A 26,730-nucleotide genomic window follows, 5' to 3' on the forward strand; every position below is an offset into this window, starting at 1 on the left:
TACTTTTGTAAAATAAAGTTAAAATAAAATATCATTTTTATTTGTTGACAAACTCTGATTTATACGAGAGAGATAATATGAGACTCAGGATTTTCATCCTAATGACATTTCCTATCCCCATTTCCCACCCTCTAACAAATCTCAAAGTGAGTGTACTTTTCGTTTAATGGTTACAAAATAGGTGAACTATGGATTGTACAGTTCATGTGAATTATTAGAGGGGAGGATTTTGATAATTATATGGTTCATTTTGCAATTGTTTGTAATCTATAAATGCAAAATAGAGGAAATTTCACACTATGGTCTATTTGTCTACTCTTTACTTCTAGAGTGAATCTCACATTTTCTTATCAATATTTTTTAAAACAACACAACTTCTTTTATCTAAAAAACCCATTGGATCTCAAGTTCTCAACTAAGCCAAATTGAGTTAGCAAAATATGTTCAAGAGAATAAAACTCTCATGAATTCTATATTTTTCATTTACAATACTCAAGCCTAAAATCTTATGTTAGAGGAATTATAAACTCCTTACAACTTGGACCAGATGTATTATATGCACACAATACTTAGTAGCAACAAAGCTAGGAGAAATCATTGTCCCATTTGGTAATGTTTTAGTTAAATATAGCTAATAGCTGTGTGCAAAAAAAAGGAGAAAAAGATAGCACAAAGCAAGACCAACATATGGCAATGTAGTTGCACAACAAGAAATGATTAATCAGCACATGAAATAACTCTAAATGTAAGTTCCTACAGAGGGGTGGCCATGATTGCCATCACACTTTTAATTAGCTGACACATTCAACATTGCTTCTTACAGTAATAATAAAATAAAGTGGAATAAATGAAGAAAATAAAGTAAAAAAGTACAAATACCAATCTCTTTACACACATGTATGATCTCAAAGTATCACAAAGAAACTAGAGAAGCTCTTTATTTAAGTCTTGTGAGGGGGACACTGATAGCACTTGGCAAATAGTCCAAATGTGTTAATTTGGTGTATGAAATTAAGCATACTTGCCCATCCTCCTAACCCAAATCCCACCACCAAAACCCATACCACCACAAAGATGTTCATTGAGTATGATCCTACCCAACCTCCTAAAATTGATGGTGGTCTCTCTATAGCATTCTGTCAAGAAAAATGAGACAGTATAATTATGTTAGCACATAAGCACCAAGTGAAACATTGGTAAATAAAAATGTTTAGAGACATGATATTTGCTATAACTTTTTGTTAGAATAATGTTATGTGTAATATGCTTGTGGATTATTCATCCAATGAGTATTATCTCTAGCATTTTATTTCATCTAACAATGAGATGAGTTTTGTAGAAAATTTGACTATTAATTTTGATCTTGTTAACCGATGTCATTTAAAGAAATGACTATATCACTTTTCGCGACAAAATTTTATGTTTAACTGATATGATCCACCGATATTACATAGCATTACTTCATAAAATAAAGAGTAAATTATACTAACACTCCTGAGTTTTAGTGAAATTATACAAACCACCCCTCACTTTTCTAAACTTACACAAACCTCTCATAGTTTTATACTTTCATTACACTGACCACCCCTGTATAAGAAATAAGTGTAATTTTTAAATAAAAAATGTGATAAATGCAATTAAGTGAAACAAAACATGATATATTGTGTAGACAAGTCTAAATAATATACAAATCAATGTATCTTTATTATTTTTGGTTCGTTACACTACATTATAAGTGATTTAAACAATATTTATTTATAATTGTTGATGCATTTTGTAACAAAAAAATAATAAAGATACATTGATTTGTATATTATTTAGACTTGTCTACACAATATATCATGTTTTGTTTAAATTAATTGCATTTATCACATTTTTTGTTTAAAAATTACACTTATTTCTTATAGTCAGGGTAATGAAAGTACAAAACTAGGGGAGGTTTGTGTAAGCTTAGAAAAGTGAGGGGTGGTCTGTGTAATTTCATTAAAACTCAGGAGTGTCAGTGTAATTTACTCTAAAATAAATTTCTGAAATAAGCAGTTGTATATCTAACCTCTCTAGCAGTTGCTGAAGCAAAGGTGACCATGTGTGCCAAGGCAGGAATTATGTAAACAGTGAAGCTGACCAAGAGAGATCCAACAGTTGAGTTAATTGGACCAAAGAAAGGGAATATGATTGCTAAGAACCATATTGGAATCACCACTGGAAGTCTAACCAATGCCCTCTTGAACAAACTCTTGGTTTCATGCACCCCAACAAATTTCTCCCACACAAAATATAGAGGAGTGCAAGCAAATCCAAAAGTTATAAACTGCAACAACCACCAACATAATAGCCCTTTAGATAATATTGTCTGTTATCCGACCCTACCTAGTCGGATTAAGGCTTAACAGTTGTTGTATAATAATGATCGCTACAATTAATTAGCCTTAGTTTCGGATTAAAATTAATTATAATATATGTTTAAGAATATTTATTCAATGATAATTAACCTGGTGAATGAGCATAAGAATGACAGCAATATCTCTGAACCCTGTCCTTGGGAGCAAAGAGAGGGCATTGGAATGGGTTAGGAGCATGTCCCCAAATGCCCAATATACTGCAGATGCTGATGGTAAAGTTAGGGTCAGGACATATAGTGTTGCTATCAGATATATCATCTTAAACTTCTGTGGCTTCCACATTGCATGCATAATTTCCCTATAGTATAAAATTAATATATGCCTGTCAGATTCATATAGCACATGGAGATATAACTTTTTTCTGAGCACATAGTTAATTTGGAATCCCAATATAAAGTAAAAGTTTGGACAAAGTTCTCCTTGAAGTTTCCATAAATCATGTTACTAATAGTAATGAAAAGAAACACTTTTTAGCTGTAATAAATGCAATGAAGATCCCTTTATTTAAGTAATTTGATTCAGCTTTGGAGTCCTCACACTGTAACAGCATGTCCACCAAATGTGTAGAGAATGTTGGTAGCCCCAGTAAAGTAGAGAACCAATGTGGTTGGCCCTGAGTGTGTCACCCCCTCAACCTTCATAAACATTCATATTGAATAACATAAATAATAAGCAAAAAATTTCACATGTATAAATTATGTTTAGCAATCATTCCTACTGAGCTTTGACTATATTATTTTCTTTTTCAGTTATAATGATGCACATAAATTATAGTTAAATTAGTTTTTTTTAGCATTTTTTATAACCCCTAGTAGATACTATTTTGACTTACATTCATGAAATTTGAGTATTAGTTTGAATTTTTATTTTTTTGGGACTAAATTAGTACACGTGAAAATTTGTAAGGACCAGTATTCATACTAAATTATATTAGTTACCTGTCCATGGATAAGGGAAGCTATCGTCATATACCATGCAGTGTAAGTGGTCATAATGAGACCCAAAAATGACCAGATTCTATAATTGTGAAAAGAAGGAATGAACACTGTTGTTGCACAGCATGCACCAAAGATGTAAGTCCAAGTTCTCTTGTCCAGATTGTCATTTATGTAGTATATGTTACTGAAGCAATTATTGTATAAGACAAACAAAAAATATTAGCTATGATAATAATATGAATATACACACATATTATATATTCAAAATAGTAATGTAACTCCCTACCTTGCACAGGCAATTAGTTGAATTACTGATCCAAACAGAAGGAAAGTACAATTGAAAAAGAGACCAAGATTCCTCCAGTGTTTGCCTAAAAGTCCATCAAGAACTTCAAACCACTACAAACAATAAAAAAAACAAGATTTAAAAGGAGAATCTAAAGTAACATATTAAGCTATCACATTTATTCACACAGGGGTAATAAGAATATGAAGTATATGATAAACTGATGAATATAATTTACCTGAATTACATGGTTCCTGAAATCAACTTTTTCTCTTTCCTTTCTTGTTCTGTACTCAACATAAAGGGCAGTGATAAGGTATGCAGTCCAGCTTCCCATAATTCCATAAAAAAGCTGAAATACAATCCCAGATACCATCCCAAGTTGTGAAAATGAATATGGTAATGTCAATAGAACTTGTGCAACCTACATTTAAATCCAACAAACAACTAAATTAATTTGAGATTGTTGCAACAACAAAATAAGATTATAGTTCTATAGATAAAATAAAAAATACATAATCTAAGTAGTGATGATTTGGACTAATGAATAAGTGCCTGATTAGAAGCACAGCTAAACCATGCATCATAGACAGAGCCACCATGCCATAAGAGCCTAGAAATTTTGCTAGAATTGGACTTAGAATCTTTCTCTTCCCTTTCCATTTCTAAGTAATTCCCTGCAACAACAGTCTCAACCTTCTCAGAAGCCATTATTGTTATCTATCTCCCTACAACTATTATGAGTGTGAGGGGAAAGACACCACTAAGTGACTAAATATAGAAATGAGAAGTGGTTCATTAATTTTCACCCTCCCTAACCCTTTACATTCTTATGCAACTTCCCTTTCCTTATATAAACTTTTTTCTTCAGCAAGTAACTGTATCACCCTAGTGGGGGACCTTGCTTAGTTCACAATTTCACATGTAGTCACCCTTTTTGCTTACAATCTTTTTATTTATTTATTATTCTTAGCAAACGTATCCTAACTTCTGATCCCTATCAAGTTATAAAAATCATTGAAGTGGTACATTCTCAACAAAGCCTATTTCATATACTATCTAAATTGAATGGTTAAGGTTTCATCTCAAAATTAATGGATAATGAGACAAACAATATAAGACTAAACCTAATAAATCTACTCTAAGTGACTAAATTAAAATTGTTTGATAAAATTACCTTATACGTTATGAATTATCCAAGCAGCTCGTCAAATTTATGAACTAAATAAATTGTTGGTTTATTGAAATAAACTATTTGAAATAACTTTTTTTTGTACAGGTAGTCACACACTCCAAAAAGAATTAATTCAGTTATATGATAAGAGATATTTTTAATAATACAAAAAATTTTTGTAAAAATCAACTCATTTGTATTTAGTTATTATACCCAAAAAAATCATTAACACCTCACTCCCATCGGTTTACAATACATCCGTTTCAACCTCGTGATAAGTTTTTGTAGGGTTTAATGGGCCTTAGCTAGCTGCAATGCACGAGCGGGGTGGTCCACCATTGGCCTATTCTTTTTAAAAAATCAGATACAACCCATGCACACTCATTGATCATTAATGCAGCTAGATAGATAGTGATCAATTTTCTGCATAGTGGAAATTATTAAAAGTTTAGTGTATGAGTGTTGAAGATGTCAATGTGGGGGAGACTTAGATGGGATGAATCATTGCTCTCAAGAGGGGGCTTAGTGCTAATCATGATTAGTGTCATGTGCTCCAACTGGCTTTACTTTAAAAAATCATAATTAGCACAACTCTAGCTCTCTCTTTATTCATTTTCACTTTTTTCTCATTAGTAATTTTAGATTTGAGTGGTTTATGTACTAATGATGATGCTAAGTGTGATAAAGCCAAGTATTTCATAGTATTAATGTATCATAGCTTAACTAGAAGAAACTACTTTATTGATGGCCATGACATCAAGTGTATTACGAGGATTCGAGGAATTTAATTTTATGAAAAAAAATTAGTACTACTAATAATATTTACTCACTTTATGTAAAATGAATATCACTTTCAAAATGTGTGACTGCATCTCTCAACAAGTATTACTCCAATAATTTAATTTCATCACATGTGAACCTAGCAGTAGTAATACCGTAGTACTCCAATAAATTTAAGCAGGCCTGCACATCAATTTGCATATAGTTATGCAAATACTGATTCAGCATTCCAACCAGTATATTCTTTTATAGCCTTTTGCTCCATGCTTTTAAATGAAGCTATAATTCTTTGGTTCAGAGAGATTTTGACTGGTGCTTTGGTCTGGCAAGTAACAAAATGCTAATGCAATCAATTAAACTAACACAAGCTGTAGTGATTTGAAGGCCTAAATTCATTTGGAAGGTCTTGGATCGTAATTGCATGATATGCTTCTCAGCCCAATGGGCTTACTTGGACCCGACCCATATCAATTCACAATCTAAATATAATTTAATTTTACCAAATTGTTACTTAACTTCAAATTGTTATTTTAAAAATTTATACATAATTACTATATCATTTATCTATTCATTTATATTATTTTTTTATTTTATTTAAGAGTTATGAGATTAATTATGAAGGTGAATGATAATATAAAAAATTTATGTCTTTATCATTTTCTCTTATTTTAAGCAAATAGAGTCCCCTTAATGCACAATAAAGATACCATATCTTTTATCCCACAAAGCCTATCATTCCATGTTCTACAAAAAATATTTAATTATTATAATTTTAATTTAAATATATTTTTTCAACCAATACTTTAAGCAACACATTTTATGAGATAAAAATATCATTCATTTTGAGACTAATTATTTTTTAAGGGAATACATCATCTAAATAGGTATAGAACGACGACAAGAGAAATCATTTACGTTGATTTGTATTACTTTTGTTAGAGAGTCAATTATAGTTAATAAATTAATGATAAATAAATTACTGATAATGTAAAAAACACTTACACTGTCATATTATACATATTAAATACAAATATTATACTTAGAGACTCATTAACTATGTTAATTCTTCATTTTCATATATTAATTGATGAATGTCCACGTGTACCTTCGTATTTTTCTGTCACCCGTGTAATGTCGTTTAAAGACTGAAACGACAACAATTGCATCAGAAATACGCTAAAGAAGAACCAAAGAATCCTGATATCGTTTTCGAGGGGAGAGAGAGAGAGAAAGAAGAGGAAAAATGGCGGGTGGTGGAAAGGTGTCGTTCAAAGTGACTCTCACCTCTGATCCAAAGTTACCTTTTAAAGTGTAATTCATCTTATTCTCATTCATTTCAATTTTCACTCATTCCTCTTTATTCTCGATCTCAATTTTTTTGAATTTGTTTTGTTAGGTTTAGCGTTCCAGAGGCTGCACCTTTCACCGCCGTTCTCAAATTTGCTGCCGAAGAATTCAAAGTCCCTCCTCAGACCAGTGCTATCATCACAAACGGTAATTTCAATTTCCCCTTTCCTTTACGTTTAGGTAGATCTTTCTTTTTATTTTTTGTTAGATTTGATTGTTCGTTGGATAAATTTGTGAGGTTCATTTTTCAAGGAAGGAAAAACATGACATATATGTGAAAGAGACATTGTTAGATTTTGATTGTTCCTTAACACTCAGTGTATGTTAAGGCCTTTTTGTTTTTTTTTCACACAGAAAATGATTATTTTTTACTTAAGGACTTGCATGGTTGTTTGATTGGGATTTTAAAGAAAGCATAAGCTGCAAAAATGACTGCAATGCAGATTTCAGTTTTTTTAGAAGCTATAATTTTCAGCTTCTCAATAAATTCCATAATCACTTTTAAAGAATCCCTTTTTTAAAATGTAAAGCTGTAGAAACAGGATATGAATTTACAGAGGAGAAGATCTTCTAATTTGGAAATTGTAATTTGATATTGTGTAATAGTGAATACAATGTCTCTTTCACATATATGTCATGTTTTTCCTTCCTTAATCAGATTTTAGGGGACGGATTACAAAATCTAAGACTTAGCTCTTTTTTGGGTTAATCACCAAACCACCCTTCAAAAAATTAAAAGAAGGAGAGAGAAGCAGTGAAATAATAAAGTAAGGAAGTAAAACGGAATTGTGGGGTGAAAGTAGATACGTTAATGAAAATTTTGTACATCTCATATCTGTGAGACATTGGCCTCTTACCTCTTCACACTCAAGGGTTGTCTCCTTTACTTGGGGCAAATTTTGAATTATTAGACCTCTTAACTTGTTAAAATGTGTAGTCTTTCTTATTAATTTGGTAGACTTAGAGATATGCATGATGCTCCTTGACGGCGTGATAGTGGTAATATTTTCACCGATTGACTACCTGGTTGAATGAGGCATTTTTCGGCAGTTTATTAAGATGCTGATACATATTGTCAAACCTCACATGATCTGTAGTGATAACATAGTGGTTGGATATATGATCAATGTATCCTCATTACTCAGCTGCTTTGTCCACAAAGATTTTAAATCACAGTGAAAATAAGGTCTCCCCCCTCCACAAAAAAAAATCAAATAGATTGAAAATGTGAAATTTCATTGTGGCAACTTGACTAATTTGTATTTGAACTGATTAGTTGCCCGTAATCATACGGGGAAAGCTAACCTATTAATACCATCATGGACATTGAACCCCATGAGTGGTAATTTAGGAGTACTTTTCTGTATGTATATTTGGGCAATTGGGTTAGTGAATTTAAGTATTTTTTCTTATTGATTGTCAACCTAAATATGGTATCCTATCTATCTAATAGTAATATCCGTCCTAGATTTGCTAAATTAAAAAATATTCATTTTTTGTATGCATGCAGATGGTGTGGGCATAAATCCCCAGCAGAGTGCAGGTTTGTCAATTCTTTATCATATGTTTCTTTAAATTACTGTTGTGCCCGAAGAGTTTCACACCATGGTTATTTTCACACCATGGTTACCATGGAAAACCATTATGATTAAACATTGTTATTCTGATTAAACTAAGTGATAATGGTTATGTTGAGAACTGCTTGATTTATCGGGTTCCTACAGGTTATTTTATGATATTGAATAAAATAAATGTAGGTTGGTCATAGTTATCTTTTTATTTGACAGTGTATTATTACATTTCTTCAGGTAATGTCTTCCTGAAGCATGGTTCAGAACTGCGCCTTATTCCGCGTGATCGGGTTGGTGCCTCTTAAGATGTTATGGGGTGTTTGAATGGATTTTGACCCTGTTTTGTAATAAATCTCGGCTGTTGTAGTTTCATAGTAATACTAAATACTAGTGTTACTGATTTCATATAATTGAGACCAGAGGTGTCTTTAACCGATAAAGTTTATTTCAGTAATGAATTTTTTTTGGAAAAATGATGTAGTTAACTACTATAGTCATGTCTGCTTTGAATGGGAGCTACTCTTTCATATCGCACAGGCGTGGTTGAAAGGAAGCCATATTGGACCTTGGAAGCAATATACTAGTTGATTGTGTTGCACTTTAGAGATGGTCTTGTGGTCCAATTGGTTCAATATTAGATGCTCATGAGTGGGATCTCATGAGTATGGGGTTTATGAACGGTTTTACGATCCACCACAAAAATAAAAGTGGACAGGTCCACTTTTTTTATAACTTAGTAGAAACAGTGAATTTTGATTTTATTTGCAAACAGTATAATAGATTTAGATACAGATTGACATAAATAATTATCCTCTCTTCTCTGACTCTCCTTAAATCATATGAATCAAGTAGGTGGATGAAAATGAGTGTTTGGTTTCTAGAAATAATTTTTGTTTTTATTTCCTATTTTCATTTTCAAAAAACAAATTTTATTTTCATATTTTCATTTGCTAAAAATATATTTGTTACTCTCATTTTTAAAACTATCCACTGTAAACTTTACAAACCTTACACTTGCTAATTAATTCAATTCTAAATTTTAATGACTAAAGTGATCAAAACAATAATTTTATAGGATGTATTTATATTTGGTATTTGTATTTTCTTTTTCCACGTATTTTATGTCACCATTATATTGAACACCTTTAATTATTGAACTTGATCATTAGCTACCACAAAGATATGCGAAAGGTCATAATGAGCATCATGTATGCTCTTCAAAAAAGTTAAAAATTAAAATAAATTAGTAATATGCAAATGCTCTATTGTTTAATTAAGATTACAGTAACTTTAAGATATGTCAATTTTTATATTAAGATCATATATTATCATACTCATCGTCGAACTATTTCAACAATATCATAAGAGAAGTGGACAAAAATTGTTATGTTGAGAGATAAAGAAATAAATTCTATTATGAATATGTATGATGGTTTGGAGGTCCCATTAATTGATTTTGGTGTTTTGTTGATTATTGGATAGAATACTATTACATTTAATGCTCATTGAAAACTGCATTACAAAAAGAATGAAGAAACGTATAGTGAAAACCTAGAATAATATGTAAGGATATAGTTGAAAAATAAAATATAAATGTGCATTAGGTTTCCAAAATATCAAACTATTTGGAATAACATTAAAATTAAAACATCAAAAAATATGAAATAAATGAAGTAAAAAGTCTTAAAAATTCAATGAAATGTAATTGCTTCATTATTGAAAATGTTGGAAACGACATTTTTTTATTTTCAAAATTTATGGAAATGAAATTTATATTTTCTGAAATATGAAATGAAAATAACAAAACAAAGATATTTTCACACTTCTTTTCTAATTTCATTAAAAAGAAAATGACCAAAACAAACCTGTGGTATATCATAATAGGTTGTTGAGTTAAGTTCTAATCTTCATGATTGCAATGGTTTAACCTCATTGAGTATGTTTGTCTTTGATGGATATGGGATATTGAATGTAATTCCTGTTTTTTTTAAAGGAAAAAAAATGTTTTTTTTTGTCTTTCTACAAAATCTAAGGCAAGTTAATTATAATTTTTATTAAGATGATTAATAAGATAGATAATCAGTGGAATACAACAACTCTAATTATTATAGAAAAAAGTTTGTTCTTTTTAGTTGTCTCTCTAAGTAATCAATGGAACAATAGTATACCGAAGAATTATGTCCGAGCAACTCAACTTTTTTATAATTCTATGTCAAGATGTATAAGAGATAATGAGTGAATTGTGATTGTTTTGAAAGTTGTCATGTCCTCTGAGTAATGTTCATCCAAAGGCTTATGGGTTAGCATATATATCTACTTGACAATGGATTTAAACAAAATTCAGATTGCTTTACGAAGCTGCAGGCACTTTCAATCAATCAAAAATGCCAAATCACTCCATTGTTACATAATTAAACATGGCCTTATTAATCATAACTTTCTCCTTAACAACATGATATCTGTTTATGCTAAGTGTTCCCATTTCAACGATGCACAGAACCTTTTCGACGAAATGCCTCATAGAGATATCATTTCGTGGACAACCATGATCTCTGCATTCACCAATTCTGGGAGGCCCCATCAGGCTCTTGCACTCTACAATCACATGTTAGAATCTAAAACAGAACAACAACCCAATCAGTTCTTATACTCTGCGGTTCTCAAGGCATGTGGTCTTGTGGGAAATGTTGGATTGGGCAAGTTGATTCATGATTATATATGTGAAGCTATGTTAGGGTTTGACACTGTTCTGATGAATGCACTATTGGACATGTATGTCAAATGTGGGAACTTGAGGGATGCCCAACAAGTTTTCAATGAAATGTCGCGTAAAAATTTGACTTCGTGGAACACCCTCATTCTGGGGCATGCTAAACTGGGATTGATAGGTGATGCACTGAACTTGTTCGATCAAATGCCAAAGCCAGATATTGTATCTTGGAACAGCATCATTGCTGGTCTTGCAAATAACAATAGTCCCCATGCACTGCAATTTGTTTCAATGATGCATGTGAAGGGTCTTAAACTAGATGAATTTACATTACCCTGTGCTCTCAAAACCTGCAGTTCTCTTGATGAATTAACCACAGGGATACAGATTCATTGTTATGTTATCAAGTCAGGTTTTGAATCTAGCTGTTATTGTTTATCGTCACTGATTGATATGTATTCGAATTGCAAGTTGCTTGATGAAGCAACTGAGATATTTTATCAATTCTTCCGGAACTCTCCTACTGCTGAAAGCTTGGCGCTTTGGAATTCTATGATTTCAGGGCACATTGCCAATGGAGGGTACACCGGGGCTCTCAATTTGATTGCAAATATGCATCTTTCTGGGGCACGTCTTGATTCCTATACCTTTAGCCTTGCTTTAAAGACCTGCATCTACTTCCATAACCTGCAATTAGCATCTCAAGTGCATGGTTTAGTCGTCCCTAGTGGCTATGAGTTAGATTATGTTGTTGGAAGCATCCTTATTGATCTATATGCAAAACAGGGCAACATTGCAAATGCGTTAAGATTGTTTGAAAGGTTGCCAGATAAAGATGTTGTAGCTTGGTCTAGTTTGATTGCTGGCTGTTCTAGAACTGGCCTAAATATGTTAGCTTTTTCCCTCTTTACAGATATGGTTCATTTGGAACTTGAGATTGACCATTTTGTCCTTTCTACTGTTCTGAAAGTTTCTTCAAATTTGGCATCTCTTCGAAGTGGCAAGCAAACTCATGCTTTCTGTCTTAAGAAGGGATATGAATCAGAGAGAGTGATTACAACTGCTCTTATTGATATGTATGCAAAATGTGGTGAGATTGAGGATGCCTTAGGTTTGTTTCATTGTCTTTCAGAAATAGATATGATGTGTTGGACAGGGATCATTGTGGGATGTGCACAAAATGGAAGAGCATATGAGGCGATTAGTCTTCTGCTTAAGATGATAGAAACAGGTACAAAGCCAAATGAAATAACCATTCTAGGTGTTCTTACTGCATGTAGACACACTGGCCTAGTTGAAGAGGCATGGGCCATATTTAATTCTATCGAAACTGAGCACGGATTGATGCCATTACCAGAACATTACAATTGTATGGTTGACATACTTTGTCAAGCAGGACGTTTCGATGAAGCGACAAAACTGATTAGAAGCATGCCATTTAAGCCTGACAAAACTTTATGGTTCTCCTTGCTTGATGCCTGTGGAACTCACAACAACCGATATCTTGCAAATACTGTTGCTATGCATCTTCTTGCTACCTTTCCAGAAGATGCCTCTGTATATATATTGCTCTCAAATTTTTATGCAACTTTTGGAATGTGGGATAGTCAAAGCAAAGTAAGGGAAGCTATGAAAAAAGTAAGTAAAAAAGAAGCTGGAAAAAGCTGGATAGAGATCTTGAGTTAAGAATGCCGGTATTGTGCATGGCTTAGTTCGGCTAGCTTAGCCCTCATACATAATGTATGAGATTTTTCGAGATCAGTCACTGGCTGATCTAACTTATAAGGAATGAGATATGTCTGAAGTATGAACTGTGAAACACAATCTTTTTGTTTTAGTGGCTGTGGCAGTCTAATTCTGATAAGAAGGTAAAAAAACATAATGCGCCATGAAATACAAAGATGCAGTACACTGTATGCAGCAGTTAAATCTGATAAGCTTTCATACCTGCTATTGCCATGAGATTTCACACAACCAATGTTCGCCTCCCTCGACAAAAAGGTTAGTAGCATTAACGCCATTTGTAATGTCAACCATAGTTGTAAGAGGTTAACATGAACTCAAATTTGGTTAAAGTTAGAGGTGGCTCACATAATTTTGTTGAGCAATTTCAAGTGCATGTTAATTCACTTTAACATGCTAGTGCATCTTAGAACGATAATTTTACTGATGATATTAGTGCCTTAATTTTTAAAGTTTTTTCAATTACTTAGAAATTTCTGTAAAATAGTTTTGTAATTAAAAAAACTTACCCTTTCTGAAATATTTATGATGTATTCATTATTATTTGCAGAATTAGTCAGGTCTTAGCTCATCTTTTAGCCTGGTTGAGCAAATTGGCATTTTCAGCACTTCTTTGAAAAGCTTCCTTCTGATGACCATAAGGTAGCAATGGTTTTTTTGTGTGTTCACCAAGGATGCCTTTCAGCCAACAGCCGAAGACTAATCTCTTTTGATACGAAGAAATCACTGAAGTGTGTACAACATCTCCCAACAAAACTATTTCTATACATATGGTAGAAATTGAATTCCAATTGAGTCAGGCTTGTTGGTATTATTTTTTTGGGTGTAAGTTTATAATTCTTTTCTTATTACGATGGAGTCTCTTAATAAATAGGTCTAGAAGGACTTTTGATTGGATAAGAATAACAATAAAGTGGCTAGGTTGATTGCTTGGTTTGATGTATAACATGATAAGTGCCTAGATTTTTTAATACCAAATATTTTAAATTTTCAGGTTCTTACAATGATTGAGTCTTATCTTGTTTGACTGATCTTGTAATAATCGGTTTGTAATATGGAAATGCCACTAGCCCACCATGGATTACCATCATCAACTTCCTTTTTGTCCTTTTCTGGTTCTGTCCTAATTGCCCAAGTTTGAGAACAGATTGAGACAGCACTAAGCAGCATTGAATTTTTGTTGGGGTGAATGCAAACCTGTCATGACCTATGTCTTCCACTTTTTGTATTATCGGATCAGAGGGGATTCTGACCACATGTGTGAGCAAGAAACAAGTATAAAATAAAAGGGAATGTTAACAAGTGTTATTGGGGTATTGTTTAAGGAGGTAAAAGAGACATTTTTGCATTGGAAAATTGTGTTCCTTGCATACCGAAAAGTGATGAATTTAGAGTTTAATACTAAGTTACTTTATTTGTATTCTTTAAACTTTTATTTTCCACTAGTTTGAAACTTTACCAGGAATAGTCTTTGGTCCTTTCAAGCCATTGTAATGTGTCAAATGGCTACTTCATGTTTGGTTTTAAAGCTAGATCAGGTTTTCAGGGGCACCCAAATTAAGAAAATCCACCACACTCTTATTTCTTACTTTCCTTCTCATGTTAATATCATTACAAATGCTCCCTGTTATTGACAAATTGCCAGACAACAATGCAAAGCACCTGTTCCTTAAATCCTGCCAAACTGAGATGACCTATAACCTCGGGAGGAGGAATTAAAGTGGTCCTAGCAATTAAGCCCTGTCCTAAACGATGACCAGAAGAGCTTGACCCATCATAAGCACTAGGCAAAAGCAATATATGGTTAGGTCCTACTAAGGCAAGATTAATTGGTGAACCCCACTCCCCACCCTACATTATCATTGTTAGGTGCCTGTATAAGACCCACTCATTGCTCTGTGGTGTCTCAACCATGCATGCTACTGGTACTGTCTTCCATGGAATTTACTTTTTTGGGAAGACATTATGGCAGTGCAGTTTGAGTGTGTTATCCAAAGCTCTACGCATACGAACAAGAGAGTGAGAGTAGACGCAAAATGTGGTTAGATTCTCCTAAGCAGACGAAGCACCATTTAATTCAGGGTTCACAATTTTTGGACAAAACTCAAAAATTGCCCTTAAAACCACAAATTTTAACCCAAAGAGTCTACTAGCAATGCTATGTCCAACATTACTGCCATATAGTCATGAAGGCCCGAAATCAACAAATGGCTGACGTAGCCATTTAGCAGGGTTTTCCATATGGCAAATGACATTACTGCCATAGAGATTATATGTTCTCATTTATGTCTCAGTTTCTTGTCACGGTCCAATAAATATACATGGAACATGAGAGAGTCTTTGGATGAAACAACATTTCTGGTGAAAATATTTTATACTACGTTAATTTCATTGTGAAGCATTGCAGCCACAATGTCTCCTTACTTAGTTCTCATTCTGACTTTGTAGGAGGTTTTCTTTTTGTTTCTATCTTGACAAGCATGGCAAGTCATGATTCCTTCACACTTTTCAATAACTAGAAGCTCACTACTAAAGTTAAGGTGAAATTCCCACGCCAAATTTCTTCTTCTTCACTCATTTCGCGCCATATTTAGTTGACTACGAAGAAAAGCTAAATGATCACTATGCAGTAATCATCATGCTGTCCCAAAACATATCTCTTTTGGGTTACAGGCATTACAAGAACCACCATCTACCAAATACCGACATTTTTTTATATTTTTAAAACCCATCTAGAAAATCTTATTCAAGTTGAATAGAATTATTATGGACAATAAAATAAATGTTCATGTAGTAATAAAACGTTATTATATATCAAACAATTTCAAGCAATGTTACTACGTATTTACTTATATCATGATATAATTATTAGAGTTTTGTCAATAAATGTCACGAGGAAATTGTTTAAGGATGTGGGGAAAATGTAACTTTGAAAATTAAATCTATCTGTTTGGATAAGTTTAAACATCAATTTTTAAATAATGTTGTCTTTTCTTTCTCTCCCTTAAGCAATATTCTTAAGCACTTATTAACATCTATTAACCAATTTTCAATTGGGTGAATTTTTAGTAATAAAGTTTGTAGACATATTTCGATTTGAAACTCCCCATATTTGACTGTCCAACCTCAATAATTTCAGTAAGTCGGGAAGACTCATTTAAGAAAAATAAAACTATCTAAATACTTTTTCCACCTCGCTTATGAAAAAATTACCTACTTGCCACTCAAAGGAGACCAACATTCATTTGTTGGTAGATTACACATATTAAATGCTGCAAAATAAATTTTGTGACCACCTAGAAATTTCTAGAAAATACTAGTCCTAGTGTTTTGTTTTGTTTTCTTGTTGTTTTGTAGAAAGAAACTTATATTTTAATATTCATAGTTCTCTGGATATTGGTGGCGATTATTAACCCCATGCTGGCATGTGGAGTTGCTCAATTGTGGGTGGCAAAGGTTATGGCGATATTAATCATAATACAATAAGTACAAAACATGAGTCAACCAGTGGTACTGCTAGTTATGGTTTCGATGGAAATTGGAAACTCACCACTCAAATCTAGATCCCACGCATCACCATCAAGTTGCCTTATTAAATCGCATAAGTGCACAATAATGGTAACACCACTTCAATTCGTTAATATTATAAGAAAGTTGTTAACCATTGCCCTTGAGGTAATCTTTACATAACTCAAAATGTGATGTAAATTTTAAAATACTTAAAAATATTCACTCTCAAGAACATTAGCATTAGGGAATATTACCAAAACCTGTATTATAATAGCTCAGTGAAACAAGTTTGTATAAAATTTCAGCTTCATTTAAAAGAAAACAGGTACTTTTTGTAAGTAAAATTTCAAGATAATAAAATGAGAGACAAAGAACAAAACTTGGGTTTTTTATGTAAGATGAAGGAAACAAATGTAAAGGAACAAAGAACATGTTTAGAAAAATAAGAAGCAAATGAAATGAAAAAGTGCCCTTTGTATGTTAGCCATTGACTTCATCTTTACTTTTTCCACTAATGGAATTAGATTATAAAATACTTTCTACTCACTACTACTTTCTTCCTTTCAATATTTCAAATGAATCATGTTTATCCAACGCAACCATAATGTATAGAAAGGTGCAAGAAAGAGATATGAGAAGGGAATATGAAGGAAATGATAAATATGATTAGTGATATGATATAAATGTTGGAACAAAATTGAAAACTAGGAAGTCTCATATTAGATAGAGTATAATTTTGAATGAATTAAAGATAAAAAAAAGATGTCCCACATTAGGTAAATTTTATTTTTGAGTGAATTGAGGATAAAATAGAGATTTCTCATTTTCCAGCTTATACACTTGAAAAATTGCACTAGCTGGATGACATTTCTCTTCTTTCTCTTTCCTCTTTCATTTCTTTTAATTCACCAAATATTTAAGTGATAATAATTCTATAGTGACAGCGAACCTATCTTTGAGCCATATTAACCTTATTTTTAGAGGTAAAAGTCTTATTCTTAGAGGCGACATCCTTATCTCAAAAGGGAAACCGTCTCATATTTGAGGGACAACAACCTTATTTTAGAATTCTTCATGCAAACTAACATTTTTCTTTAATAATAGCAATGTTATTCTTAATGTGTAGATGTCTTATCTTTGATGAACCTTTTCTTTCAATGGCATACATTAGTGATATGATGATAGACTTAAAAAGAAGAAAAATTATGTATTAATAATGTAAAAATTTGTATAAAGCCAATGTATTATTCACCATTTATTTTTATTATTTTTACTTAAAAATAAATGATAATTAAAAATAAATAGTAAATGATATAATGATAGTGTAAGAATTTCTTACACCATTAGGACATACATCTTTTTCTCAAAAAAGTTTTCTAAACCTTGCATTGAGAATAAAAATGATAAAAGTATATTGGGAAATATTTACTTCTTCAATTCAGGAATAACTTCATATCATCGACTTAACATTAAGAAAACCCAATAAAAAATTAAACAAAAGACTTAGCTAGTGCTTTTGAACAAATCATAAGACAATTAAATGCTGTAATAATATACAACAAAGTTCCAAAATGATCATTAATCAGATGATGCTAAAACATAAACCAGCTAAAGAAGCAAAGAAAGTGACAGTAAACAAAGTTCAACCCTACCTTCCAAACAAAAACCAACACAAATCAAAAACCACTGTAGATTACAACAAAACAAGGCAAAATAGCTCTATGATTAAACACATATAACTCATCCAAATTTGAATAGGCCCCAACAGCACCAGCAACTGCAACAGAATCATATTCTTCCATTCCACCTTCTGCATTCTTCTTCACCCTGCCTGCTATCACCCTGCAAACCAGCATTGCCCTCTTGTCACTACATTCATCGACTGAAACACTCGCCTTATCGTGCGCCTTACCGCTTGTCGCGGTTGTCAATATACCATTCCCATTTCCACCATTGATCTTGAACCCAAGTTTGATTATGCTACACACATTGCATTGTGGTATTGAGTTGCAAAGGTTTGAGGTACCATTTAGGCCTAATGAGCACATGAAAGTTGTGCAGTGGAACCTAAGTAGTTCATTTCCATCGGCTATGCAACGAGGATGCTTCTTGGATAGCTTTGTGGCTTTTGCTTTGATGGAGTCTCTGTATTCTTCAAATTTTGTGATGGTTTTTTGAGTGTTGTGGACCTTAAGGATTCGGTCAATTTTGCATACTGGTGCTTGCTTCTTTAGCCAGCTTGAATGGAATATAATTTCAACTATGTTCTTGCTTGTATCTTCTGGACCCAGCTCTGAAACTGAAATTGGTAATAATGGAAGCATAATCAAATAGAGAAATACTAGTGTTTGATGGCTGAACACAATAGAAAAAAACAGAAGCTTGATTTGACCCTTTCAACAGAATCATAATGTTTCATTTTTACACCATCTAATATAGTGAATGGTTGTCATTGATTGTTAAGGAGAATAATTTTTACTACTTATTATATAACAACTCTCTTAAGGAGATTCTGATTATAAACTATTTAGAGTATAAATAGGTTAATCCAAATACACACTATTCTCAATTTGACATAGGAATAGTCTAGTTTGTGGCCTATCCTAGCTTAAGAATATGAATATCACAAACTAAAGAATGAAAATTTTTCTTTTTTAAAGCAATTAATTAATGACCAAGTACATGTAATGTAAGATAAGTTAATCTAAATAAGCAAGTGATGTTAATTTCCATAGCAAAAAAAGAATACCTGCATGTTTAACAGCCTGGTGATGTTCCAAACTTTCAGTTTTCATGATTTCACCACAATCAGGACAAGAACAAATGCTACTCCTAAGAGAAGGGTCTCTAGTGAAACCAAGAACAGGATCAACAACCATTCTACATTCATAACAACCAGAGAGTCTCCTGAATGGCATTCCCCTAAAAGAGCTAGTAGCAGCAGCAGAAGAACCAGAAGATGCTTCTGAAAGTGAAGAAGAAGATGCTGACACAACTCCATTGATTTCATTCAATGGTCCCTTCATGGATCTGCTGCTAGAACCATCATTGTTGTTGCTACATGAACCACTCAGTGACACCCTCTTCTTGTGAATATCAGGAGTTCCTGTTTCAGGCCTTGCCATGACCTTGGTGTTATTGCAAAGTGAGCCTGAACATTTCATCTTCTTGGACTTCTTGCTGTTTTCTTCAGGTGTGACTCTTTCTGTTTGTACCTTTTTATGTTCATGTTTCTTCCTTGTTTGTTTTGCTTCATCTAACTGTTGCGGTCGTGGTTGCGGTTGTGGTTGTGGTTTCGGCTGCTGTTGCTGAATTTGGACATTTCTACAAGCTAAAAAGCCTCTTACTGACCATGAGGGTTGTTTTTCTGTCTTCTGGGGCTGTTGGTTTTGGTTTTGGTCATTGCTGATATGCTTGGTAATGGTTGGTTTTCTAATGGTTTTACTCATTGTTGAAAAGGATGAAAGATGCTTCAGACTAATGATAATGAATTCAACTGGGTGTTATGTATGACATGGAGATTTTTTTGCAGTAACAGGGATTGGGACTTGGGATTTGAAGCATGGAGCTATTTTTCTTAGCTATCTTAATCTATGCTGAACTATGGTCTATGAAACTTTGAGGAACCTATAGTTCTTGTTCTTGGGAAGATATATGTGATTTATTAATGATGAGTATCAGACCATTGATTTCTCTAGATTGAAGAGTAGTACATTTTTTAATTAATGAGAAAGTAAAGACATATGGCCTACGGGTCCTGCTTTTTATGGCTATGTGTCCTTCATAGGTTAAGTACACATTTGGTTATTGGTGTTTGGTGTGGGTTAGATAATTTCATATATATCATGTGTCTAATAATCTCTTATTTTTACTCCTAAATATTATTACATAAATAAACGAATATATTTTTAAAACAAAAACATTTTAATTGATTTGAAATAGTACATATAATCTTTGTCCTTGGTTACAATACCTTTGGTGTAGTTGTAACAAAAATGAGTACTTATGTATGAGGTATGAGGAGGAAAACTATATTTTTTTATCATATTTGTTTCTTTATCTTATTTACTAAGTTAGTTTGAGAGTTGGATTTTAGAGGGAAAGAAAGGAAATGAAAGACTTATGACTTATCTCACAAGTGTATTTCGTGACTTCCAAGTTTTTTCTTTTCCCTTATTTCTCCTCTAAAATTTAACTGTCAAACTAACCCTAAACAAACCTAAATATCATATTATACATAGTGATTACTTTTAAAAAAGTGGAAATAGACTTTTTGAGTAAAAAGGTTATTCCAATTGCAATACTAATTAATTGCCTAACGAGGTTCCTAATTCCCACAGTGAGGAAAGTACTTGAATTTGATGATAGTACTAGTTTAGCTTTAATATTTAAATACACAATTTGGATTTGTATTTTGCCAACAAGTTGGGTTTGATCTATATACTTTTTAAATACACATATACTAATTATTGGGAGACTCGTGTGGGGTATACTATATTTATTAAAAAATTGTATTACCTGTAAATTGATGAGAAATAATATTATGTTTATACAATAAGGAATTGATGGGGGCAGTCACGTGGGTATCAATATTTTCTTAATATGTCATTTATTTTTCTATACTAATTATGATAATTTCTTCTTATATACTATTTCTCTTATTCATCAAGTAACTATAAAGTTGTAAAAATATTAATTAATATCATCTCAATTTTCTAAGACATGGATGATAATATTTTCCATCTCAAAGACACTTATATAAGACAAGATGTTATATAACCATCCATTAACTCCTTTGGTCCTTTTTATTTGTGTTTATAGGAAAAAATATTCATCTCAAATGTTTTTTTTTTTGTAGAAAATTAAGGCAACATAAATGGAGGGTTTTACAATTTTATCTTGTGTAATATCTATATAATTTGAATATGAATATTTATATATAATTATTATATCACATATTCTTTATTTGTATTATTTTTTTTAAGAATTGATGATTATTAAACATAAATTGTGGATGATTTAATGATATTTAACTAGTTTATTGATCATTATAATTCGATACAAATATATATTAATAAAACTCGAGAAAAATTCAAATATAAATATTAATTCAATCTTAAACTTAAAAATAGTAAATAAGAAGGACGAGTACTATGATAAAATAGATTTTTAAAACTTTATTTAAATTAAAATCCTTAACTGAAAAAAAATTAAAACATATAAACCCACGGGAAGGAAGAACTGATTTTTAATTTACTTCCTTTCTTAATACTAGATGGCAACATGTAGGAAGTGTATGACGACCTACATTTTTACTTTTTGTTATTAAATATTTAAGTTTTATAATTTTTATTGGATGATTTTATATTATATTTTATCTTTATTTTAATGCTCAAATTAATTAAGGTTAGGAAGTGATGATTATATATTATTATATGGTTCTTTCATATAAATTAAAAAGTATCAAAAGTAAAATAAAAAAAAACAAAAATTATATTATAGTAATAATTACATTATATTTTACCTATATAAATCTCCTTCAATAAAAAGTGGATCATGTTCCCATTGGTGCTCAAATTTTGATGACATAGATGTACTTCTTATTCTTCAATGCATTCTATATTTATTGTAACAACTACTCACCCAACTGCCTCTAGTGAACTTGCGGTACATTTGTGCTGATATTTTTTAGCGGTTTGTATTTTGGCCAGTAATTCCTCGAGTCTTTATTATAAAATTATTTTGGAATTTTATTTTATTTTTCATAATAATATTTCCCAAAATTTATGTAATTAAATAAATTTATCATCGAAATATTCTTATATTAACGGGTTAGAAAGATAAAATCATAGTTAATTGAGTAGAAAATTATTAAATGAGTGTCAATGACGACTGATCATTTTAAAAGTTATAACCCTAGAGTATTTTGATAGACAAATTGAACGAACCTGTTCTATTACCTCGGAAAATGTCACTGTTAGACTTTTACACAAAGACTTTTGGCTATATAAATCTACTACCATGACATGGTGATATTTTAAACAGATTCAGATCAATGTTACTTTATTGTGTGCAATGTGCCCATACTCAATGGTTACTAAACAAGGTATTAGTAATATTAGTATAAAATTGGAGAAATTATTATATTAAATACATCAATTTATTAATTTTTTGGGGACATATTTCTCATTTTATTAATCAATAGCCAAGAGCACACAATAGAAAACTCTAATGATTTATACTACACTCGATAGAACAAACCACTTACACGTTGCATGTGTAAAATGCATTAAAGTTTTACTATATCTCGTTCATTTCATAACCTCAAAGGTAGCACAAATTTATGGTGGAAACTGCAGAGAATTAATTAGGGTTGTCGTTATGCTAAGCCCAAAGTGGACTTTTTTGGGCTAAGAGCGTTGCACTATTTGCAAGGTACTCCACTAATTACCCCATAATAGCAGGGAAAAGCTGCTTACTTGATTCCTTTTGCCTCAAAATCATGTGACCCATATGCCATGGAATAAAGCCCTCTACTTTAATTAACATTAAAATCATTAATTCCCCCAAGAAGTTTCCAAAATTTTGTTTATACTGCTAACCTATATGTACTATCGCAAAACGTGTGTAGCATAATCCATTATCAACTTGAAACTTAGATATATCATTTGTAAATTAATTATTAATAAATAAAATGTATAATTAAAGTTTGAGAGTTTTATATATTGTCAATCCATCATACATCATTACTCTTAAAAAGTAATATAAATGAATGGTAAATAATATATTGACTGTCTATAAATTTTTATACTAATAGTACATATATAATATTTCATAAATAAAATATCATTTTGTAATATATGTCATACTTTTATTAGAAGGATATATCATTTTCCTATTGCAAAAATAATTTTGAATATATAGGAGTTTATTAATAGTTTTGTTTAATGATACATATTTCGTTAAATGTTAAAAGTATTCCTTAAATAGTATATCTAGAATACCCGTTAACACAATTCAGCTATTGGTGTGTGATCTTGGTCACATTGTTTGCAGTTATAATAAGAGGTGTGGGGGTTACTATATCTTTTTACCCATAATCCTTTTAATAAACCAAATGCCAAAAGGCTTTTGAGTGTGCTTTTAACATCACTATCTATAAGCTTGTAATTTACACTTTCTCTTGGGGAAATGAAAATCTCTTTTTATTCATCTAATGGTAATAAGTCACATATTTTAACTTTTACATCTTTTAAGTGGGACAGTAAACTAATAACTTTATCTTTTGCTTGTTTTAGTTAAGAACACTAATTGCACATAAAGCAGCACCAACACGAGCCATTAAGCGTTTTTGAATTTTAAATTGCACGTACAAATTTCAAAGGAGAATTTGAATTAGTTATTATAGTACTAATAAAAAAATTCATCAGAAAAATGTTAAAGGTTTAAATTTTAATTTATTGTTGTTAATACAGATAGGGTCTTCGTGGTGATTAGGGAAAGTGTCAGGTATTGCCTACAAGGTTGTTAACAGAAATACAGAAGAGAAAGCACAAAAAGTGATGTGAGAAACAATAAAAGAATCTTTAACGAAAGACAGATCTGAAAGATGCTACAATTTGAATTGTATTGTGAATTGTACTTTTTAAGAACAAAATATAAAATTAGGATTAGGAATGAGGATAATGGAAGAGACCATAGTGGTTTCGAAAATTTGTAAGGTAGCCAATAGCAATGTGTAAACGTGACTGCTAGTTTTAAATGGGCTAGTGGCCAAAACATGGTTTACCAACTAGGTATTGGTAACTAGTCTAAGATCTATTAGATCACCTGAAAGTATAATATCAATGATTTAATTCCGGGAAGAAACAATCTTATATCCAAAAAAGATTAGTTTGTATCCACATGATAAGAAAATACCCTTCAAGAATAACATATCCTTGGTTATATGCCCGTTAGAGGATAGTATAAAGCTAAACATGCCTACATTATTAAATGGATATAGCCAAAAGTCAATATATTCACTCGGCTTCTACAATATTAAATCTCTCTTTTAGATATACACTACATAATAGTAAGTAATTCAATGATTTTATAGTTTGATATTTTTATAACTGGTGTTCTTACAAATTTTATTAGCCTCTTGACTTAATATTACTATCCATCTTGGGGTTGAGGTGATAATTAGGTAAAGCAGGGGACATGAATAAGGGAAGGGGTTTTAATAAAAACTCACTGTTAAGTTCAGTATTTTAGAAGGGATGGGATGAATGTTTGAGGCTAAAAAATCACAATCTCTTTCTGATTTTGCCTTCAATCAAAAGTAAAGGGTTGTGGAGGAAAAATAAAATGGGAGAGAGAATAAAATTTATGATTCCTCCCATGACTTTAACTAAATCAAACTACAAGTATTTTGCTATACAAAATCATTTTGTCCTAATTTGTTGTCTATCAATTCTTATTTGAGAATATGATGAATATGATATTAATTTTTCTTCCTTAAATACGAGATGACATCTTCTCTCTCAAAAAATGTATAACTCCATATATCATTACTTGTAATTAATCAAAAAATAATTAATTATTAAAATTTTAATTTAAATATATATTTTTAATCAATCACAAGAAACTGATATATGGAATATTACATTTTTAGATAGAAGATGTGAAGGATGAGTCTAGGTTGAGAGAAGAATACATTCATTATCAACTATCAACTAGTACCACATTGGAAGCAAATATTATTGAAGCCAAATATACTCTTTATGGGTTCCATTCGGCCAGAAACTGATACAAAGTGGTACAAGTCTCCAAAATTAACTAACTAGTGGACCTATGGATATACACATTCAGCTCGAAAAAAAGTTAAAGGGTTTTTATCATTGTGCCCTAATATCTTATTTGATTGGAGTAAAAAGAAGAGGAAAGTGAAGTTTTTCCTCATTTTGTTGTAGGGAAAAGAGGGAAGAGAATAAAAAAGTACATGAAATCCACCTTTTTTTTTCTTCTATATGCACAAATCTGGTGGAAAAGTGATAAGGAGAGGGTTAGTTTCATTAACGTATAAAACTTAAAAAAAGATCATCATCCACTTAGTGGTGTATAATCTCCTTGGAATCAAGATAATGACGTAGACCACCCACTTTTGTGACGGTTTTTCTTACGCAAATTATTTTTTTCTTCTCACTATTTTTTACTTTTCTATCATGTTAAACAATTAAAAAATTATTCCATTTTCCACTTCCTTTCCTCATCTTTCTTTTCTTTTATATTATTATTTCTCATATTCTTTATGAGATCAACTAGAGTGTAATGTACGTGTTAAGATATTTAGGAAAGTAGGTTTGAACAATAAATTGGTGTATCTAATACATATTTGTCATACAAACTTATTTACTTAGATATTTTTAATAACACATGCCTAGGGGCTAGGGTGCACATTAAAAAACCCAAATTGAATGTATTCTAGTGTATATGTTGACATGTCACACGTATAAAAGATAAAAGTTTTGGTAAATTCCACTTTGAAAGTTTTTAAAATGAAAATGAATAACTTAATCTTAAAAAGTTCATTTAACATTGATTATCACATTGTCGTTAATATTCAAGTCTCAAATTAATATAGTGAAAACTCTTTTAATAATAGAAATCTATTAACAATATAATAAAAAAAACTCCCTTATGCCACATGTCACTTTCTCCTTCACTCACGCCACATCTCACTTTCTCATTCCCTCATGCCACATCTCACTTTCTTCTTCCCTCATGCCACATGTCACTTTCTCCTTCCCTCATGTCACATGTCACTTTCTCCTTACATTTTTTCCTTCATGCCACATGTCACCTCATTCTCACATATTTTTCTTTATACTTTTCACCTCATCAAAGTTTGTTTTTTGACATTTTTCGCACTGAATTTTAATATTACAGTTCAGATTCTTTGAATTTTAATTTTTCTCTATTAACAACATAATAAAAAAAACTCCATTATGCCACATGTCACTTTCCTTCATGTCACATGTCACCTCCTCCTCACATTTTTTCCTTCCTACTTTTTATATATTTTATATGTTAATAATAATTTAATACTAATTGTAGAAAATTCAAATTCAAAATTATCAATTTATTTTTCTTATGTGCTTAAACATGCAAATACACAAGTAAGATGTATATTCTTAATAATATGAATGTATGAGTAATATGTGCGTTTTAACTATGCGAATACATGAGTAACATGTGTTTTCTTAGTAATGCGAATGTACGAGTAAC

The 26,730-nt window shown here is 31.5% G+C and overlaps 4 protein-coding genes across 8 annotated transcripts; 2 read left to right on the top strand and 2 right to left on the bottom strand.

Moving 5' to 3' along the window:
- LOC109328405 (auxin transporter-like protein 3) lies at window positions 677-4,530 on the bottom strand. 2 transcript variants are annotated; one of them, XM_019561861.1, is made up of 8 exons: window positions 4,182-4,530; window positions 3,865-4,050; window positions 3,627-3,739; window positions 3,341-3,524; window positions 2,940-3,037; window positions 2,493-2,700; window positions 2,054-2,311; window positions 677-1,136 (listed from the first exon to the last, which is right to left on the bottom strand). In XM_019561861.1, the coding sequence occupies exons 1-8, from the start codon at window positions 4,335-4,337 to the stop codon at window positions 942-944; spliced, it is 1,398 nt and encodes a 465-aa protein (XP_019417406.1). In that variant the 5' UTR covers window positions 4,338-4,530; the 3' UTR covers window positions 677-941. The 2 variants fall into 2 exon arrangements, with proteins under 2 accessions (XP_019417406.1, XP_019417407.1); XM_019561862.1 differs by having other exon boundaries at window positions 4,142-4,339.
- Window positions 6,754-9,047, top strand: LOC109327391 (ubiquitin-fold modifier 1). Its single transcript, XM_019560515.1, has 4 exons — window positions 6,754-6,891; window positions 6,977-7,074; window positions 8,438-8,470; window positions 8,736-9,047. The coding sequence occupies exons 1-4, from the start codon at window positions 6,824-6,826 to the stop codon at window positions 8,801-8,803; spliced, it is 267 nt and encodes an 88-aa protein (XP_019416060.1). The 5' UTR covers window positions 6,754-6,823; the 3' UTR covers window positions 8,804-9,047.
- LOC109327457 (pentatricopeptide repeat-containing protein At4g08210) lies at window positions 10,788-14,374 on the top strand. Of its 4 annotated transcripts, XM_019560609.1 has the most exons (3): window positions 10,788-13,209; window positions 13,502-13,774; window positions 13,946-14,374. In XM_019560609.1, the coding sequence occupies exon 1, from the start codon at window positions 10,822-10,824 to the stop codon at window positions 12,892-12,894; it is 2,073 nt and encodes a 690-aa protein (XP_019416154.1). In that variant the 5' UTR covers window positions 10,788-10,821; the 3' UTR covers window positions 12,895-13,209; window positions 13,502-13,774; window positions 13,946-14,374. The 4 variants fall into 4 exon arrangements, with proteins under 4 accessions (XP_019416154.1, XP_019416152.1, XP_019416153.1 ...); XM_019560607.1 differs by having other exon boundaries at window positions 13,502-14,374; XM_019560608.1 differs by having other exon boundaries at window positions 13,672-14,374.
- Window positions 18,016-20,214, bottom strand: LOC109328520. Its single transcript, XM_019562022.1, has 2 exons — window positions 19,211-20,214; window positions 18,016-18,760 (listed from the first exon to the last, which is right to left on the bottom strand). Exons 1-2 carry the CDS (start codon window positions 19,908-19,910, stop codon window positions 18,138-18,140), a joined length of 1,323 nt encoding a protein of 440 aa, XP_019417567.1. The 5' UTR covers window positions 19,911-20,214; the 3' UTR covers window positions 18,016-18,137.

The sequence above is a fragment of the Lupinus angustifolius genome, chromosome LG15, assembly GCF_001865875.1.
Source record: "Lupinus angustifolius cultivar Tanjil chromosome LG15, LupAngTanjil_v1.0, whole genome shotgun sequence".
NCBI classification, from domain to species: domain Eukaryota; kingdom Viridiplantae; phylum Streptophyta; class Magnoliopsida; order Fabales; family Fabaceae; genus Lupinus; species Lupinus angustifolius.